The 21898-nt window shown below is 42.0% G+C and overlaps 1 protein-coding gene across 1 annotated transcript in view; it reads right to left on the bottom strand.

The window, feature by feature from the left end:
• SMPD3 (sphingomyelin phosphodiesterase 3) overlaps positions 1-19192 on the bottom strand; it is a gene marked incomplete at both ends in the record, with an annotated part of 42431 nt that extends 23239 nt beyond the window's left edge. Inside the window, 2 exons of the mRNA XM_081336230.1 lie at positions 3789-3864; positions 17849-19192. Coding sequence (XP_081192356.1) covers positions 3789-3864; positions 17849-19192 — 1420 coding nt within the window. The remainder of the gene's footprint in view (positions 1-3788; positions 3865-17848) is intronic.
• Positions 19193-21898: the final 2706 nt, after the last annotated feature.

Raw genomic sequence — 21898 nt, 5'->3', positions numbered from 1 at the left:
CAACCCCCAAAATTCCTGCTGGCCGTTCTCTTCTCCTCTGCAAGTTATGAATGTGAAAACTTAACCAGTAGGTTTCTGTTCGGTGTTGTGTCATAGCTTATTGATAAAGCATGCAAAAACTAGACTCCTGAAGTAACTTAGATCAGACTAAAATGGAGTCACCAGACGTAGAGTTTCATCCATGAACTGTAGTTTCTCATTCTGGCTTATTGTGGTAACCTTTCTTAGTGCTTAGTCAGGTGTCTTGTCAAACAACCATACTAATCTATAATAGCCTATAATATATAATAGGTTGGCTGAGGAAATTGGGGAGTTGAAGTCACCAGATCTTAAGGTTGCCAAAGCTGGATACCCCTGATACAGATGCTTTTAAATGTGAGAGCTCTCAAGGAGATATAGATTTAAAAACTCTCAGCAAATTGAGGCAATCAACACTGGTTGTGTTCACAGAGCATGCTAATCCCCAGTTGGCTACAGCATGGTTTACTAAATAATACTCTTGACTGGGTCCACAAAAATCTACTAAACAGCTTACGCTCCACCATGACTACACTCATGTAACAGCCCAAGCCAAGATTAGTCTAACTATATTATAGGCTAATAAGTTGTTTGACAAGACACCTGTCATCACCAAGAAAGGTTACCAAGACAAGCCAGTATGAGAAACTGCAGTTCATGGATGAAACAGTATGTCTGGTGGTACAAATTACCTGACTCCCTTTTAGTCTGGTCTAAGTTACAGCTGCCAAAAAAGCCAGCACAGTTCTAGGCTGCATTAATATAGGGATAGAATCAAGATCATGTGAAGTGTTAATGCCACTTTATAATACTTTGATAAGACCACACTTGGAATATTGTATCCAGTTTTGGTTGCCACAATGTAAAAAAAGATGTTGAGACCCTTGAAAGAGTGCAGAGAAGAACAACAAAGATGAGTAGAGGACTGGAGGGTAAAACAGATGAAAGAATGGTTGAAGGAATTGGGTATTAATTGTCCTCGCTGTCAGGAAACTTCTCCTTAGTTCTAGATTGGATCTCTCTTTAATGATCTTCATCCGTTACTTCTTGTCCTGCCCTCAGGTGTTTTGGAGAATTGGTGGACCACCTCTTCTCTGTGACAGTCCCTCAAGTGCAGGAAGACTGCTATTGTGTCTCCCCTAGTGAAAAAGAAGGACTGGGGGTGACATGATAGCAGTGTTCCAATATCTCAGGAGCTGCCACAAAGAAGAAGTAGTCAAGCTATTCTCCAAAGCGCCCAAAGGCAGGACAAGAAGCAACAGATGGAAACTAATCAAGCAGAGAACTAACCCAGAACTAAGGAGAAATTTCCTGGCAGTGAGAACAATTAATCAGTGGAATAACTTGCCTGCACAGGTTGTGGGTGCTCGAGGTTTTTAACAAGAGACTCAACAACCCTTTCTCTGAAACACTATAGAGTCTCCTGCTTGAGCAGGGGGTTGGACTAGAAGACCTCCAAGGCCTTCCAATTCTGTTATTCTGTTACTGCAGGAGACTAGTTTTTGCATGTTTTATCAATTAGCTATGACACAACACCCAATAGGAACCCACTGATTAAGTTTTCACAAGCATAACCTGCAGAGAAGAGAACGGCCAACAGCAAGGTGAATGGACCATGTTACAAGTAATAAGTCCATCTTTGGAATTGCTGAAGGACCAGGCTGGCGGGGCAGATCATCATGGGGTATATACATACAGTACGGTTGCTTAAAAGTTGAAAATGACTTGATGGCACATAATCAATTAATCCATCACTCAATCAATCAATCCAATGATTTTCCAGTTTTATGAGTCAAATGTGATAGCCCTAATTTTCTTTATCTCTACTTTATGATGCTAAGTTTTCTTTCCTTCTTTAAAAACAATTCTTTACTTTGTTATCTCCAGTACTACTTGTAGCAATTTATTCAGAACAGGACATACTCTTAAACTTTTGGCAAACGTTTATGTTTATGTTAAATGTTGAAAAGCCAAGAATCTGGATGTATCTACTAAAAAGGCACTTGTTCTATCAAGTGATTTGCCCCAAACTATCGTTAATTTGGATATTTTCATTTTTAAAAGAAACTTTGAATATATAACTTAACCCCAAAGCATTACCGGATGACATGCTGTTTATTTTGAGATAAGATTTATATAATATTTAGATTATCTGGCATTCCCATGGGTAAAAAAAGACAACTATTTATTGAAATAGGACTGGTTAAGCGCCAAAGGCATCCAAAGCTACTTCTGAGTACCTTTATGCAACCAAGAAATAATTAAATATAATTATTTTTTCACCCAATCAGACTCACGAGTTGATTTTCAACAAGTATCTTTTTCTGAAGATTCATGTGATAGTTGGAAAAGATTTATATCTACCAGAAAGAGAAGCCAATACTAGTTTATTACATGATGTTTAGGAAATGCAACATTATTTGAAAGATGGAACTTGCATTAGATCAAGTTCCATATGCTAGGATCAGCCATGCTAGACCTGGAAGACTAATTTGCAAAGCCATTGAAGAAAGACAAGCCATATTATAAATTCATGAGGCTCTCTGGATTCCTTTATTCATATCTCTTTCCATTTGTGCATATGCCCGTCCATCAGGTATCTTCCCAAAAGTACCAAAAGGCAAGATGAGAAACAATTGATGGAAACTAACCAAGGAGAGAAGCAACCTGGAATTAAAGAGAAATTTCCTGACAGCAAGAACAATTAACCAGTGGAACAGCTTGCCTTCAGACGTTGTGGGTGCCTCATCACTGGAGGCTTTCAAGAAGAGACTGGACAGCCATTTGTCTGAAATGGTAGGGTCTCCTGCTTGAGAAGGGGGGTTGGACTAGAGGACTTCCAAGGTCCCTTCCAGCTCTGATATTCTATGTTCTATGTTCTTCCATCTCATTTTTATATCACTCTACACTGTTAAAGTAAGGTAAAGTAATCTGGGTGAGATTCAAGGTGCTGGTGATGACCTATAAAGCCCTAAATGGCATGGGCCTGGATTATCTGAGGGAGCACCTGCTGCCAGCGTCAATTTCCCATCGTCCTGTGCGGTCCCACAGGGAGGGCCTCCTCAGGGTGCCGTGTCAGGGAATGCCGGCTGGCGGCCCCCAGGGGGAGAGCATTCTCTGTGGGCGCGCCTGCCCTTTGGAATGATTTACCTGTGGAACTCCGGACTGCCCCCGACCTGCGCTTGTTTCGCCGGGACCTAAAAACCTGGCTCTTTGAGTTATCTGGCCTGGACTGAGGGGTTTTAATGATTTTAAATTGTGATTTTGACTTTTTGGGGCTATACTTAATTTAATTTTATTTTAATTTTATATTGTATTGTTTTTAAATTTTGCCTTGTAAACCGCCCTGAGTCCTTTGCGAGTAGGGCGGTATATAAACCGAATTAATAATAATAATAATAATAATAATAATAATAATAATAATAATAATAATAATAATAATAATAATAATAATAATAATAATAATAAAGCAAACTGAATATATGTTAATGGCATGCAGAAAAAATATCCTGCGATACTTCTATCTGTCCTCCTCAGTTGCATGAAACAGAATCTGATTTTGAAAGGTATTTAAATGGAGAAGAATTTGGCTTAGCTTTCCAAGACTAGGCAAGGCTGGCTGGCTGCCACCGCCTAGCTTGGTCTCTTTGTTTCACAGAGTATTGAACCTTAGTCTAATCCTGCATGCAACATTTTTATTTTCACAAAAAAAACCATAGGAACTTTCTCATACCACATCAGGATGATCAGAAGAACAATTCCATACTTACCTGCCAGAGCTTGCAAGTGGGTGCAGGAAATGTATCCCACAATTCTTTGGTCCTGAGGTGTACTTCCCACTTGCACCTGGAAGGTGAGAGAGAGCCAGAGAGAAAAAGAGAGAGAGAGAGAGAGAGAGAGAGAGAGAGAGAGAGAGAGAGAGAGAGAGAGAGAGAGAGAGAGAGAGAGAGAGAGAGAGAGAGAGAGAGAGAGAGAAGTTAATGGGACATTTGGTCTCCGTCTAACCTCAAAATGATGAAACACAAGATCTGTTTTCTTAGCAAAGGTTTTACATGAGCAGATCCATTCTCAAGGTAGAACCATGCAGAGAAATAAAATTACCCCGGGTTACTTTAAATCACCCAATTTTTCATATATATAGATGTGAGACGTGTCTGGAAATAGTGGAACTAAAATATCTGTGAACATTTGTCTACTTTAAAAAATAGCATCTTCTTTTCTCTATGTGTTCCTACAACTTCGCCTTGTGTGCAAAAAGGACTCATTTGTTTTTAAAAGGAGGACTATGTTTACAAGTTAAATAGAGAGTTAGCACCAATACAAATTGTATTGTTGGTAGCAAACAACTGCCAGTTTTCCAGAAAAGGATCACAAAGCAGTGCTTCAACATTTGATCATTTTCAGCAGGGTGGCAAGAGGGAATAATAATAATAATAATAAAAAGATTATTGTGAAAAGTGATCCTGTCAGAAGGCATATCTTGTTTCTAGAGGTGCTCATGAGAGACGTTTGGCTTTTGCTTCGGTTTAATTTTACTTTGGGGAGGATCGAAGTAGCTGAGCCTATAAGTAATAAATGGTCTTGACATCAGATATGCCTTTTTATAACTAGCTTCATCATTTATGCCCTCTGGCATCTGTGAAGACTTTAGTAAGGCTCTCTGGCTCTTGTTCTGAATTTACCAGAGCAGATTTTTTGTAGAATTTCACACACAATCCTTGCCATGGTATTGCTTTTCAGAATGCTATGGATCTTTCTCTACCAGGAGATTGTGGGAGATTTAAAATAACAACTTATAGCTGCCTACCTTGGTCACCATGATATACAAAAGATGTTGAGACTCTAGAAAGAACGCAGAGAAGAGCAACAAAGATGATTAGGGGACTGGAGGCTAAAACATATAAGGAACAGTTTCTGGAATTTGGTATGTCTAGTTTAATGAAGAGAAGGATGAGGGAGGACATGATAGAAGTGTTCCAATATCTCAGGGGCTGCCACAAAGAAGAGGGAGTCAAGCTATTCTCCAAAGCACCAGAGGGCAGGACAAGAAGCAATGGATGGAAACTAGTCAAGGAGAGAAGCAACCTGGAACTAAGGAATTTCCTGACAGTGAGAACAATTAATCAGTGGAGTGGCTTGCCTTTAGAAGTTGTGGGGGCTCCATCACTGGAGGTTTTTAAGAAGAGACTGGACAACCCTTTGTCTGAAATGGTACAGGACCTCCTGTCTGAGCAGGGAGTTGGACTAGAAGTCCTCAAAGATCCCTTCCAATTCTGTTATTCTGATTCATCTCCCCTTTCAGCTCAAGGCTACACCAAGAAGCCTTGGCAAAGGGCTTTTGAAGCTGGAATTAGCTTGGTCTTGTCTTCATACAGCAGCAGATGTGTTAGTTAGGGAGGAGATCAATGCAATATTGGAAGACCTGAAAGAGCAGCTGAGGAGAGATTGTCATGCAGAAAATCTATCTAGAGGCCACTAGAGTCAAAAATGACTTGATGGTAAATAATCATCATCTTAGCCCTTCTTCAGCTTTTCCTTCTAGGAAGAGGCATCTCTAAGTACCACTCAAATTATGAATACATTTAAAATAACGTAGGGGCAGAGCTTCATGGGAAATTGGATTGGGACTTGATTGACTCATCCCTACGGTGGTTCAGTAAAATTCTCTCATCTCCAACCAAGTTTGTCTGCCTCTATGTTCGTTTATTCAACACTAATGTAATTGGCCTCCTCCGTAAACCTTGAGGCTGGTTTCAAACCCTCTTCCATCAGCCCCCTAAGACTCAAGAGATCCCCAAAATAGCTATCAAACTGCACCCTGAAATGCAAAACAGTATCTTTTGCTGTTGCATCAGATGGACACTTTGGTGGCAGCTGCAGGAGAGAATTGTGACAATCAAATAGAATAGGTTTTTCCCCACCTACCTGACAATTATCGCCAAGAATAATCTTGGCATCAATGAGATCTTTATTACCTTTATCAAAGATGATAAATAATTCAAAGATGATAAAGGGTTTGGAACCTAGATGGTATAGCGAACAGTTGAGGAAAGTAGGTATGTCTAGATATCAAAGAGAAGAGGGGATTGACTTGTTCTCCAAAGCACCTGAGGGCAGGGCAAGAAGTTAATGGGTGAAAGATCGTTAAAGAGAGATCCAACCTGGAATTAAGCAGAAACTTTCTGATCAGTGGAACAGCTTCCCTCCCAGAGCTATGGGTGCGCCATCACTGGAGTTATAAAAAAATAGATTCAACAACCATTTGAGCTGGATGACATAAGGTCTCCTACCTTGAGCAGGGAGATGGACTAGAAGACCTCTAAGTTCCCTTCCAGTCCTGTGATTCTGTGTTCCATGTTTAAACAGGATGCAACGGCATATAGGATGCTTTGCGCCACCTTTAATTTAATGTACAGCGTTTGGTTTTTGTATACCTCTTCATTCTCCCGGTTGGTCTGGGATTCCAGGAAATGTAACTTAAAAAGGAGAGAGTTTCCAGGATGCATATTTCTTGAGCAAAGCTGCACAGTGGGAGCTGAGCGAGGCAGGGATAGCCTTTCCAGGGAGTTGTGTAGCAAAGCCATTTGTGGCACCGGCTAAAATACAAAAGCCATTTCCAACCTAAAGCTTTTGAAAGGTTTTCTTTCTCCTTCCTTGCCTCTATCCTGAACGCCCACCACATTATTGGCTTCAAACTGGGTCTAAACAAGATTTGCAGAAAGCCTTTTTTATGAGTTTGGCATTCTTGCTTGCAGAGACGTCTTGTGCTTTTATAAAGCCGCTCTGTTAGTTACGCTAAGATGATCTATTATTTAAACATGTTCAAACAGAATGAAATGTAAGTATGAAATGTTAATGGGAAGAGCTGCAATCGTTGGCCGGGTGCTTTCTTTCCCCTTTGGTTGATACACCTGACGGCTGCGGTAAACCAACCCCCTTTTGTGGAATTTGGGGTCTTGAGATGGGTGGGAAACGATGTGGGTCTTAAAAGAAATATTTTCAATTATTTGAGGGGCTGCCACAAAGAAGAAGGGGGGGGTGGGTTTCGACCTATTCGCCAAAGCACCTGAAGGTAAGACAAGAAGCGATGGGTGGAAGGTGAAGAAAGAGGGAAGCAACCTAGAACTAAGAAATTTCCTGACAGTGACAACAATCAACCAGTGGAACGGCTTGGCCTCTGAAGTTGTGGGCGCTCCATCACTGGAGGCTTTGAAGAAGAGACTGGACAGCCACTTGTCTGGAATGTTAAAGGGTCTCCTGCTTGAGCTGGGGAGGAGAGCAGACTAGAAGATCTCAAGGTTCATCCCTACTCTGTTATTCTGTTAAGGATAGGATGAAATGGGAAAGAGATCGTGAGAGGAAGAACTAAACAGAAAAAGAATCTCAGCCTTTCAAAATACCAAAGGATGCAGGTTAGCTGTCAGATGGAAGAAGTTCAGAAGAGGACACTCAGTAAAGCTTCAGAAGATGATATTTGAGCAGATTGGCAGGACAGTCTTTCTCAGCCAAGATGTCCTACGTGTCGATAGACTGCAGCTTCCAAACTTCCCTGGCCAGCATCAACATGGGCAAGAATTTCCAGCCCATCCACTTAACCACCAAGAAACGTCTAGGATCCTTTCTTTACGAGAAGGATAAGTAAAGGAATTGCCTTTCTCCTATGGTTTCTGCTCATCTTGGTAAGGTTGCTGCACAGTCAGCATGCTTGGGGCTCTTTGTATCAAATAATACCATCAAACACAGTGTCTCTTAACTTGGGCAACTTTAAGATGTGCGGACTTTGACTCTCAGAATTCCCCATAAAGCCATGCTGGCTAGGGAATTCTGGGAGTTGAAGTTCACACATTGTAAAGTTACTAAGGTTGAGAAACAATGGAAAAGATCTAAGGAGTGCATCTTCCCCATGGTAATAGCATGACATCCCCCGCAGAGATCTGTGTGGCTCCCACTTGGGGTGATGTTCTGTAAGTATTTTAAAAAGTATGGCTATTCTTCCAGGCCATCCACATAGGATGCTTATGATCACTGTATTTTGGGGGTAAATGCATTCCTAAAATGGCTGACCACTTCAAGGGCAAACCTGAAAAAACAGAAACCTGTATCCAGAATCTAACCTTCTGCCCAACAGGCCTGTCTCCCCAGTGTGTTTGTTTATTAATTTTCTTCTTGCCACAATCAAAAAACTTTAAGAAGTTATCATCCAATTACACGAAATATCCACAGTGCAAAACCATCAGCATATAAAACAACGTAGAATAACAGGTTTGAAAGGAAAGAGGTTTTCCAAGGTTTCCCCCACTGAAGCAGGAGACCCTACACCATTCCAGACAAATGGCTCTCCAATCTCTTCTTCAAGATCTCCAGTGATGGAGCACCCACAACTTCTGGAGGCAAGCCCTTGCACTGATTAATTGTCCTCGCTGTCAGGAAACTTCTCCTTAGTTCTAGATTTGATCTCTCTTTAATGATCTTCATCTGGTTGGTTCTTGTCCTGCCGTCAGGTGTTTTGGAGAGTTGGTGGGGCCCCTCTTCTCTGTGACAGTCCCTCAAGAGCAGGGAGACTGCTATTGTGTCTTCCCTAGTCCTTTTCTTCCTTGGACTGGACATACCAAGTTCCCTCAACCGTTCTTCATATGTTTTAGCCTCCAGCCCCCTAATCATCTTTGTTGCTCTTCTCTGCACTCCTTCTAGGGTCTCATCATTATTTTTGTATTGTGATGACCAGAATAACTAAAACTACCTGTACAAACAGGGGACAAATAGGTAGTCACAAGGTGTCCTCAATTGCTCTGTCTTCAATTATTTCTAAAAAGCTAATAAGTTGGATGCTGATGAGGTATTCCCGAGGAGACGTCTTGCAGCAGAGACATAGTCACTGGAAGCTTCCATCTCCCTTGCCACCCTAAGTGAGGAGCTATTAGAAGGTTCTCCTGGGACTTCCAATTTGAGTAGCTTAATCATGGGTGGAAGAGGCAATCTTAGAATTCCATTTTATTGCCACAAAACCATAAGGTGTTTGTAAATGTGGCTGACCAGTCTGTAGAACTGATTCTGAACAGGGTCTTCAGAGTGTCAGCTTGTGAGCTGGCAATCAGGGCTGCCTGCAAAGGCATTGGTCGCCATCACTTCTCAACAGTTAGGTTTAGAAAACAAGCTTGATCTATTTATGAATCCACCCATTCTCAGGGTTCACAAACTAACCCAAAAGGCTGATTTCACACCCTGCACTAAGCCACCCAGAAAAACACACTAATCAAGATTAAAATAAACCAAGCTCAGCAAATGGTGTAAAGGTAGCTTGTAGGTCTTTAGTTGACCAGAACAAGCATTTGGGTTGAACCCAGACAGGGGGCTCCTGCAGAGAACATGAGGGTGAATTGAAGCACTGAGGCCAAAGGTGAAGAGATGTGCTGGCACAAATAGCTTAGAAAACCGAGGAGAGAAATGCGCCCTCCTTCTTCCACCTCAGAAGGTGGGTCCCTTGGAGACGTCCTGCTCATAGCATTAGTAAAAAGCCACGTGGCCACAGATTCAGGCTATGCACACCACACAGCACTCTATTAAATGCTGGGATTCTACATGTTGAAGTGATCACCTTAGACCTGCACAATATTAGAAGGTGAATTCATGAGCTGAATTCATGAAGAATAAGGCTTTTAATAACATTATGTGGGCTATCACATTTTCTTCCATCTTAAATGAAAATTACCCTGTCATTTTACAGTTACTGGAATTACTGAAGAATATGACTAGTTGTGCATAGCACACTAAAAATGTAAAGGTTCCCCCGCACATGCGTGCTAGTCGTTTCCGACTCTAGGGGCCGGTGCTCATCTCCGTTTCAAAGCCGAAGAGCCAGCGCTTGTCCGAGGACGTCTCCGTGGTCATGTGGCCGGCATGACTAGACACCAAAGGCGCACGGAACGCTGTTACCTTCCCACCGTAGTGGTCCCTATTTTTCTACTTGCATTTTCACGTGCTTTCGAACTGCTAGGTGGGCAGAAGCTGGGACGAGTAACAGGCGCTCACTCTGCTACGTGGCACTCGGGATTTGATCCACCAAACTGCCGACCTTCTGATCGACAAGCTCAGTGTCCTAACCCACTGAGCCACCACGTCCCAGCATAGCACACTAGGACTACTCAAAATGAAGACTTTGCAGCTGCTGGAATCCCAATCATTGACTTGAGCATGAAGCAGACCCCCCCCCCTCTAAGCCATAATATGGATTATTTCTTTTAGCACTCATATTTCTTTGAGGGCTACCACAAAGAAAAATGGGTCAACTATTTTCCAAAGCACCTGAAAGCAGGACAATTAGCATTAGTTTGATGGAAACTAATCAAGGAGAGAACCAACCTAGAACTAAGGAGATTTTTTTTTGACAGCGATAACAATGAACCAGTGGGATGACATGCCTCCAGAAGTTGTAAATGCTCCAATCCTGGAGGTTTTTAAGAAGAGATTGGACAACCATTTGTCTGAAATGGTATGGGTTTTCCTGCTTGAGCAGAGGATTGGACTAGAAGACTTCCAAGGTTCCTTTCAACTCTGTTATTCTGTTATGGTCTATAATTGCAGGAATCACTCTTTGTTAGCCCAAACCTAAGATTTAGTGTGTTTTATCAGTCCAGCCCATGAATGTGAAAAGTGGCAACTCTTCCCTTTTCACTACACTGGTTATTGAGAAGAACAAAGAAAAAGGAAAAGCAATGAAAGAGATATTCACATTATTATTATTATTATTATTATTATTATTATTATTATTATTATTATTATTATTATTGTTGTTGTTGTTGTTGTTGTTGTTGTTGTTGTTGTTATAGCAAAGAACATTATTATTAAAGCAATTTTTCTTGCTCTGCTTAATAACAGAAAGCCAGAAATGCTTCTTCCTAATTTTCTCTTCCATGCTTCCCTCCTAGTTGGAGATGATTGGAGCTGTAGACAATTTGAAACATGCTGAGATGAGGAAGATCTTCGAATACAGCCAGGAAGGGTGGATTCTGGCCAAGGCTTGCATTAGCAGAGGCAGCATGTGTATTATAAAATATTTAGATTACTGCGTAGGCCTAATGCAGAAAGCTTGTTTTAAAAAGCTGACAAATCCACTAACTGAGGTGGGCCCGAGGTAGCTGCAAAGTTTTGAAACTTTGGTGGGTCAGTTCGTCTGTCTCTGTATAAGCAAGCCAACAATTTGATCTCTAAATAAGTTCTACACCATCACTAGTGAAGTTTTGAACTGTTTTTCTCTTTGAAGAGCTGCCCTGTCAGCACACGGCAGCCTGCTTTGATGTTACTTTTGATATTCACATCACATTTTGTCGACTGAAACTCCAAGCTAGAGTCTCAGATTGGAGGAAGACATTTAGACCTTGATCAGTAATAGTACAACAATGGCCTGCATCAAGGAAAGTTTTAGAAATATTGGGGCTCCAACTCCTGAAATTCCTCAGTCAGTAGGAGTTTTAGCCATGAAACATCTGGAAAGTGCTGGGATGGAGAAGATTCACTTAAAAAGTTCTTCTTCTTCTTCCTCTTCTTCTTCTTCTTCTTCTTCTTCTTCTTCTTCTTCTTCTTCTTCTTCTTCTTCTTCTTCTTCTTCTTCTTCTTCTTCTTCTTGTCTATGGAGATTCTCAGTCATCCAGGTCATGGTTGCTTTAAAGGTACTTGTGCTGCCACCACGTGGCTGTTTTGGAGAAATTACAATGTGGGCAGTCAGACCCTCCTACCCTATGATGTATTTCCTCTTCCCTCCCCTTTCTGGGATGGAATTCCTCCTCCTTTGTCCCTAGAGACTTCTCCTTCTCCATTAACCAGCAAACATGTGATAACAGCAGACATGTGCAGACGCTGGGAGTATTACCATTTTCTGACCTTGGAAATGCTTCAGACATCAACTTAATGCACCCCACCTGTTGTATCCTACTCTACAAGCAATAAAGGTATTTTTCGATGATAAAAGGTGTTTCCACGAGTTCAACTATCTGGAGAGAGAGCTGTTAATGGTAATGGCATCTGCTTATATAGACCATAGAAGTCTTAACAAGGGATTAATTACAGTACAACGGCTTTGATCCAGAATAGTCAGAAAATGGTAATACTCCCAGTGTCTGCACATGACTGCTATTAAAACATGTTTGCTGGTTAATGGAGAAGGAGAAGTCTCTAGGGACAAAGGAGGAGGAAGTCCATCCCAGAAAGGGGAGGGAAGAGGAAATACATCATAGGGTAGGAGGGTCTGACTGCCCACATTGTAATTTCTCCAAAACAGCCACATGGTGGCAGCACAGTACTTTTTCATGTGGCAACTAGACTTTCTTTTTTCTCTTTGAAGACGTTTCGTTTCTCATCCAAGAAGCTTCTTCAGATCTGCCCGGATGGTGGTGAATGGAAGGATTTATACTTCTTGCAGACAGCTGTTCATTTACATTCTTCTAGAGAGCCGTTGAGGCCATTTGGAAGCTTATCTGTGTCGTCATGGTCACCTGAGTAGTACAAATGGGTGTGGAGCCTTCTTGGAACTGTTGAAAGGACTGAGTTGTAGACTGAAAATAGATGATGCCATATCCCTCCCCCTCTGTTAAAAGAGGGCTGTTCAAAGAGGCCATCTATATCAAAGTTGAATAGCCTTCTCTCAAAAGAAGGGGAGGAATACGGCACCATCTATCTTCAGTCTACAATGCAGTACTTTCAACAGTTCCAAAGTCCAGTTGCCTTATAAAAAAGCACCTTTGAGTGGCCTCCTCCTCCTCCTCCTCTTTTTTCTTGACCCTAAATTAAAAGGAGTGATAATAACTACATTCTATTTACCTTCAGTTACATTCTGTAAACTGAGGTGGCTTCTGTTTTTGTTTCTGGCAAAGATTTAGAAGTAATTCAGATTCTAGGATAGGGTAAGGATAAGAAGGAGGAGGAGGAGGAAGAGGAGGAGGATAAGGAGAAGCTCATCTGACTATATATCTATATCTATATCTATATATCTATATCTATCTATCTATCTATCTATATCTATATCTATCTCTATATCTATCTCTATCTATCTATCTATCTATCTATCTATCTATCTATCTATCTATCTATCTATCTATCTATCTATCCTCAGATGAGCTATGTCTATCTGCACATGCTGAAAGAGGGCCAGAGATTTGAGCACCAACCACATTCTGGAGATTCAAAGCAGATCAAAACAAAAGCTTTCTACCAGCTTTTATTGATGCTTGATAAAATCCTACTTACTAGATGGATCAACAATGAATTCTCCCTGGTCCCTCTTCTCAACTGATTCTACCATTGATATCATTTGTTACTATCTGAAATTCTTTCTGCCACGATTTGGATGAAATCTATCCCATTGATAAGTCCTTATTTTTCTTTAAAAAATAATCCACCCACTTGAATTAAAAATAAAACAAAATCTTTTCGTTCTTGCTTAGGGAGTGAGATGATTCTTGTTTAAGGGGGAAAAAATGGTACCTTCTGTTAATTTCTCCCTCTTTGAAACTTTTCTCTGTTTCTTTCATTTGGACAGTTTCACTGGCTGAGTCATAACTTCACAGGGGACCAACCCCAATCATTAAGTAAACTGAAGCAGATGCTTCAAACAACAGCTCTGAGATGTCACGCAGGGATGACAGAATTAATTCACTGTATTTTTACAGCCAGGGTACAGAGCGTTTTAATATTACATATCTGGCCCCAGATAAACCTGTTGGCAAATTCCTCAGGTTATTTAGCTGAGAAATTGACCAACAGGTCAATCCCTCAGGTTAATTTCTCAGGGAGCTCGTGGGAACTTCATCTAGTAAAATAGCATGCAATGACTCACTCCTTGGTATCTCACAATCAACCAGTTGAAGAGGAATATATCTAATAATGCTTAAGTTGAATGTAGGATGCTATGGCTCTAATTATTCATGAGTCGGGGTACCTGCTGGTATTTCTATGGTCTTCACTGTCTCCACAATGTTGGCTGTCCTTTCAGTCCTTTGCTTTGATTTCCATCTCTCCAAAGAGTTGGCATATTGGACGTAGAGAACCAAAGCTATAAATCTCAGACGTTTCCAAGGAGCAGATCCTATTTGCAAATTAACTGCTGGCCTCTACTTTACAAAGGATGCGTACTGAAAAAAAGAGTCTTCAGAGCAATAATCACAATCACATCCATTTGACTTGCTTTTTAGTTTACGAAGGCAGGGGTCCACTTTCCACTTTTGGGGGTAGGGGGCAGGTTCTTGTGGCTGCTGTTGACTTTGAAAACCTGAACGAAAGAGTCATCTTGTCCCCCTTTCACTGTTTTTGTGGGGTCCTTGGTTGTTTTCCTGCAGATATTTCATTGCTTATCGAGAGAACACCTCCAGTTCTAGAAGACTAGAGGCTTCTAAGAAGAGATCGGATAGCCATTTGTCCAGAATGGTATAGGACAGAGGTAGGCAACCTTGGCTCTTTTATGACTCGTGGACTTCAACTCCCAGAATTCCTGAGCCAGCATGGCTGGCTCAGGAATTCTGGGAGTTGAAGTCCACGAGTCATAAAAGAGCCAGGGTTGCTTACCCTAGGTATAGAATCTCCTGCTATGGGCAGGGAGTTGGACTAGAAGACCTCAAAGGTCCTTTTCAACTCTGTTATTCTGTTATTTTATGTACTCAGTTTCTATAGCTGCCATCTGAAGCAGGTGACTCTGGGTGAGGAGCACTCATAAATCACATGTTAACCAAGGTGAGAAATTTGTGGATCTTTCGTTATGTTTTTGGTCTACCATCATAAGAGCGCTGGGCAGCATGAGCAGCGCCGCAGCTTGTTAGATGATGTGATGTCATACAAAAGATCTGAAGTGGTTTCAGGTTCCTCCTGCTCTTCTAAGACCTTCCCTGGAGGCATTTCCACAAAATCACATCATCTTTTCTCTGTGCTTCCTTCTTAATACTCCCACCGTTTATTTAGTTATTTCCCACACTCTCTGTTCAACGTTTTTAACCGTTATCTTCTTTTCTCCCTCCCCTGCCTTCCTGTGTTTCTGTAAACTGTGACCCAGCAGTTCATGCTAAGGTTGCATCTCTCCTATCCTCCTGAAATATATCACTCTAGAAGACTGAAGCACTTAAAAAGAAATTAATTATCTTCCTTGTTTGCTTTCTGCCCAGGATGCCTCCTCCTCCTCCTCCTCCTCCTCCTCCTTAACAATTCCTGCTGAGTGCTTATTTCTCTCAAATATCATCTGCCACTCACGGTCCCTTTCTCTCAAAGCATAATTGTAAAAGTGTTATGGTGAAGGACTAAAAGAGGGGTCAACCTATTTTCTAAAGCACCTGAAGGCCAGACAAGAAACAACAGATGGAAACTAGCCAAAGAGAACCAACCAAGAACTAAGGAGAAATTTCCTGACAGTGAGAACGATTAACCAGTGGAACAACTTGCCTCCAGAAGTTGTGGGTGCTCCAACACTGGAGGCTTTTAAGAAAAGACTGGACTGCCATTTGTCTGGAATCGTAGAGGGTTTCTTGTTTGAGCAGGGGGTTGGACTAGAAGACCTCCAAGGTCCCTTCTAACTGATATTCTATGTTCAATATTCTAAACAGAACCAGTACCTTCTCTATAGTACTTTTCTTCATTCTATTTTAAGGCTTTTGATGTTCTGCTGCTTGACTGAAGTATTCTGACATATCAGATCCTCTTTGATGTAGCCTTGAAATGAAATGAAGATGGAAAATTTTCATTCTTCTTACTTTGCTTGTACCAGAAGGTGGGGAAAATAGTTTTGCCAAGAATTATCCATGCTGTCCCTTCCTAACGGATTCTATCATGCTCCTTTTGAGGTTTTCCAGTGTCAGGAAGAATCAGGGAAGGGAAAACAGCAGTCTGGAATATTCTCCCCTCGGAGTTCAGAATAGCAAAGCTGAGACTCTGGAAAGAGTACAGAGAATAGCAACAAGGATGATTAGGGGGCTGGAGGCTAAAACACATGAAGAACGGTTGCAGGGATTGGGTATGTCTAGTTTAATGAAAAGAAAGACTAGGGGAGACTTGATAAGAATGTTCCAATATTTGAGGGTCTGCCACAAAGGAGAGGGGGTCAACCTATTCTCCAAAGCACCTGAAGGCAACAAGACAAGAAACAATGGATGGGAACTAATCAAGGAGAGAAGCAAACTGGAATTGTGGAGAAATTTCCTGACAGGGAGAACAATCAGCCAGTGGAAGGGCTTGCCTTCAGAAGATGTGAGTGCTCCCATCATTGGAGGCTTTCAAGAAGAGACTGGACAGAAATTTGTCTGACATGGTACAGGGTCTCCTGCTCAAGCAGTGGATTGGACTAGATGACCTCTAAGCTCCCTTCCAACTCTGTTATTCTATGAAATTCCTATTTGCTTTTCTAAAGCTCTAATAACTTGTCTGTGTACCCGGGCCTGGGCCATGGAATATGTCAAGGGCCCCCATAACGTGGCTTCACTATTAACAGATTAATCATCACTGTTGCCAGGGCTTTTTTTCTCACAGAACGCTCAGAACGGAGTTCCGGCACCTTTTTTGGGATGGAACCTTGTAGGGTAGGCAAGGCGGGTTGTATGACATGTGTGAGTTCCGGCACCTTTTTCTTTTACAAAAAAAGCACTGACTGGCTGTTTATATTTATATGTACCGTATTTATTTTGTTGGATGTTTTTATTTTTTCAAATATCTTTTCAATTATTAAATAATATGGTAAGCTGTCCAGAGTCACTTGGTTGATTTGGACAACCATAGAAATTGAATAAATAAAAATAAAATAAAATAAATCTAAACGGTCCCGCGTCTCTTCCCACTGTAGGATTATACCCTAAATGAACCAGCTTGTGGCGATTAAAACAAAGAGACTCATGGGCATGCTCACACCCACACCCACACAGAACACAGGGCCTGGGAGCAATTCTTAAATCATTCACAAACTGTTTTTGAAGACAAGTTACTATTTCAATGTCCCGTTTTCCATTTGTAGCATAGGGGAAAATCATCAGTGAAGGGAAACTGAACGAGCCCAGATCCATTCTATCAACTTAGACAACCACCACCCCCACAACTAAGCAAAAGCAGAAAGTCAACATAAAACCATTATTGAAGGTCATTAATTTGGTCACACAATTGAAGAAGTTAAGATTACAGTAATTGTTCCAGTGGGTATGAGCTCTGGAAGGACAAAGGACAATAAGCATGTTGGAAAGCACCATGAAAGGCACTAAATATTGCATTAATTCTCCGTATAAGAGCTTTTGTCCATCTTGTGTTTATGCTCTGTGCTTAGGAAGGCTAAAGAGATAATTGATTTCTAGCTACATCCAGAATTGCTATTGTGTTCCTGGAAATTAGAGACTCACACATAGCTGATAATCCACAGAAATTATGGAAGAATCGAAATATGAGTTCTCAAGTTAGAAGGAGAGAGATATTCAAAGGGTAGAAACCCTATCAGATTCCATGGGATTCACACGACATGCTGAATCCTAAAGCTGGATTAACATAACCCAGTCCCTGTGCTCATATAACATGCTATGTCCACCCAATGATTCATGCTATTTCTTAATTTGAGAAGCTGGAGTGCATAACATACTGAGACAATAGTTGGATTCACACGACACGCTGCCTCAAGAAGCAACAACTTCATTTTAACCTCCTCTAACATGTTGAGTGGACCTAGTGTCTCAATGCTCTTGAATTCCAGTGAGCTTCCATACTTGAGGACAAGAATATTCACTTCCAGGTTCCCACCCTGCAAATTCTGCATTTGCAAACCGTCTCCACCCCTTGTTGTCATACACAGGAGAGGGGAACTTATTCTGTACCACGAGGGTCTTACCTTGAGAAACAGGGCACCCTTCGAGGACAAGGCATCTGTTCCTTTTCCGTTGGGGTAACAGTGATAGGCAGCGTCCATAACTGGGTAGCGGCTGGCAAAAAGCAGGCCACTGTTCACAAATTTGAAACTACAGCAGCCATGGCAGCTGTAGACTCCAACGTCATACAGAATGTACTCGAAATAGCGGTGCAGCTGATTTTTCAACTTCTCTGCTGCCCTTTTGTCAAACACTTCCTGCAAGCAGAGGAAGTCCAAGTTGGCAGGAAAGAAAGCAGAGATCTCGTGGTCGAAAGGCTCGTCCATATTCTTCTTTTTCTTCACGGAAGTCTTCTTCATAAGAGAGGCCTTGTAGAGGAGTTTACTGTTCACGGTGCTTTGGTCAACTGGACCGTCTCCAGAGCGCATCTTCACCAGGGACTCTCGGGAGGCAGTATAACTATCCAAGCTCCCAGAATCCCCTTCCTTTTGCTTATGGTTGGGTGTTTGACTTTTCAGGATGTCAGCTTCTGATTCAGGTGAACAGTTGACTGCTCCCTTGCTGTTATTCATGTGGCTTCCCATCCCGTCTGCTTCTAGGTCTGAAACATGACCATTATCCTCACCACCTATGCGCACAATGCAAGTGTTACCATCTTCTCCATTGCCAGCATCTCCTCCAGCTTTGGGGTCTCTGCCATCTTCATGGTTAGAGCCAGTATTGTCACCTTTATACTCCATGGACGTGGTTCTCTTAATGCTCGTGTTGACCGACCGGTTATTGCCATCTCCACCTTGTGGCGAAATGAGGCTGCTGAAGCTTGCTGCACTGATCGATGTGTTGGTGGGAGAATCTATGTAGATTTTGATTTGGGGCCTGCTTGCCCCGTTCCGGATCCTTCGCCCAATTTCCTTGGCTCGGGCCTGTGTGTTGAAAACATTGTTTAATCTTGCCAAGGAATCTGGGAGCAAGCAGACGTTGGCGCTGCTAAAACAAAAGCTTTTCCCATTGCTGGCCGCCTTCCACTCGGTGAGTAAGGTGGATCCGTTGATCTGGCTTTTGTCCTGTAGTCTGGAATAAATGTATGGACGTCTCATGGACTGGAGAGGGGACCATAACAGGAACCCAATCAGGGCAAAAGGAAGGGAAACCACCAGCAACGCTAAGTAGATGGGAGTGGTGATGATGATGCAAAGAGCATGGAAGTAGCATGGGTCATCTCCCCTTTGCCGTTTCTCATAGGTGGTAGGCACAAAAGAGGCCAGGAGCCGGTCCCCGAGCCAATAGCATGGGAAGATTAAGCCCCAGGAGAAGGAATGCAGTGCAGAAAGAAAGCCGTTAGGAAATGGGGAAGTGTATAAAACCATTGCAACTCAGTTAGGACACCCCTTCAGCACCTTCTACATGGTGTCACCACCGTCTGCCATCCGTCAGAATCTGGGTTTGCAGGCCAAGAGGTGGAATGGACATGCTCCTGGCAGTTGAGGTCTCCTGGATTGCAATGAGCATTTATCCTCTGAAGGACACCAACTCAACTTCATTTAGGATGAGCAGAAGGTGGGCTTCCTGTGAGCTTCAAGGGTCTAGAGGCAACAGGTTGTATCATTTCTCACTGCAGGCAACATGGAGGTTATCGGGACATGAGAAATGGAAGCGTCTGAAAAGGTACAAGACAAAAAGAGAGAAAAAGAAGGAGATTGAGAATAGCTGTCAATTATCAGACATTTGCTGGAGACAATCACGAGTGGCCTTCACACATTACACAAAGCTTATGATATGCATAATAACCATGATTGGAATAAACCATTAGCTGAGCTCACCAATATTCTAAGCCATAGTTTATGTCCTACAATGATTGGGTTCACATAACTAGGGGACAACTCAGTGGGTTAGCAGCTGCTCGTTCTAGATCACAGAGCTTTACTACCAAAGGAACATCGTATCAAGCTAACCCACTGGATTGCCCAACCTCAAGACCATTGCTCTAATTGAGCCACCTAAGCCTGCCGATTCTTTTTAAAAAAAAAATCATTCCAGGCATTCTGCTTGATCACTCAAGTTTCCATGAGAAAAAAAAATGAATTCCAGCACTTTGACCTGTAGAGTTTAAAAAGGAAAAATAAAGTGCTTGGAAACATCTTATACAATGGCCCACTAAGAATCAAATCGTTGCCTCTTTGCCTGAATTTGGAACAATGAAGGAGGAGGAATGAGGATAATTGAGAGAGCTAAAATGCTGGTTTTTAAAATTGGGTAAAATGAAAAGGTGGCTAAATGAAAGAGCTGTCAAATCACGCTTACCAGCCCCTCCTGCTTGTTATTCAGAAGCAGGTCCCATGCAGTTTCCAGAGAAGCTTGCACACGAGTGCAGCATAAATCACTGAAAACATATCTGGCATGTTATTTCTGTTGAGCATTTATGTTGGCAGTGCTGCCTCTATCCCCTTAGGGAGGCCTTCCTCCCCTTTTTCATCACAGCTTTCTCTCTACCATGCAGACGATCACCCGTACACAACCCAGCCTGCGTTATCTCCCAGGCAAAACAAATGTCAATTGGAAATGTGTGGATAGAGCACTTAGATTTCAGTTGACCAGAGGAGTGTCAAAGTCAGGATTTAACTTTTTTGGGGTGTGGAGGAAAGAGCAACATATGAAGAACATGTGGAGGAAGAACTGGATGGGACTTTCTTCATTTTTCCTTGAAGACTGAAGAAGCATCTTGGATGAGAAGCAAAAGATCTTCAAGGAAAACCAAGAAGTCCAGTTGCCTCTTGAAAAAGCACTTTTGGGACAATCATGGCCTGGATGACTGAGAATCTCCATAGACATCCTCAGCATATATTTCTTAATTCCATTGCCCATCAAGTGCTGGTCATTTCTATTCACAGAAAACACAGTCTTGTAGCAGTTTCAAATCTTGCTGGGAAGATGTTTGGGCTGGTTTAGTGACAATGGTGTTTTTAACCATCTCTCTCTCTCTCTCTCTCTCTCTCTCTCTCTCTCTCTCTCTCTCTCTCTCTCTCTCTCTCTCTCTCTCTCTCTCTCTCTCTCTCTCTCTCTCTTCGAAACGCCATTGTCACGTATCTTGGCACTTACTGCCTCTTAGCCAGCAATACCAATTATGTGCATATGGTTCTTAGATTGCATTATATTATTTAAAGTCTAAAGGAAGGAAAAATGAGTCTGCATGGAAGAGGAATGACAGAATAAATCAGGAAGAAGAACTTATCAGAATCTATCTGATTGTAGATGTACTATAGACCATGTTGGTAGATGGTATCCAACCTTATAGTTATGAACTCTTAAAAGAGGACCAGGTATCATCTCTTTAATGACTGTGAGCTTCTAGAACAGGCATGTCAAACTGCCGGCCCGTGGGCTGCATGCCTCACGCCGAAACAGTGCCCACCCCATTGCCGGCAATGGGGGAAAAAAATCACGATACGTCGTGCAACGTCATGTGACATCGTGAGTTTGACATGCCTGTTCTAGAACATAGAATAACAGAATTGGGAGGGATCTTGGAGGTGTTCTAGTCCTCCTGCTTGAGCCGGAGGTCCTATTCCATTCCAGACAAATGGCTGTCCAGTTTCTTCTTAAAAGCCTCTTGGCAAAACTAATTTTTCCACTTTCTGGTGCAAGGAAAGTAAGAAGAATGAAAAATTTTCCATCTTCATTTCATTTCAAGGCTACATCAAAGAGGATCTGATATGTCAGAATACTTCAGTCAAACAGCTGAACATCAAATTTCTCTTTTAAGAAAGCCTTAAAATAGAATGAGGAAAGGTACTATAGAGAAGGTACTGGTTCTGTTTAGAATATTGAACATAGAATATCAGTTAGAAGGGACCTTGGAGGTCTTCTAGTCCAACCCCCTGCTCAAACAAGAAACCCTATACAATTTCAGACAAATGGCAGTCCAGTCTCTTCTTAAAAGCCTCCAGTGATGGAGCAGCCACAACTTCTGGAGGCAACCCATTCCACTGGTTGATTTGTTCTCACTGTCTGGAAAATTCTCCTTAGTTCTAGGTTGCTACTCTCTTTGTTTTGTTTCCATACATTTCATGTCTTGC

The sequence above is a fragment of the Vipera berus genome, assembly GCF_964194415.1.
Source record: "Vipera berus genome assembly, chromosome: 10".
Lineage (NCBI taxonomy): Eukaryota > Metazoa > Chordata > Lepidosauria > Squamata > Viperidae > Vipera > Vipera berus.
This window is presented reverse-complemented; position numbering and strand designations above follow the sequence as displayed.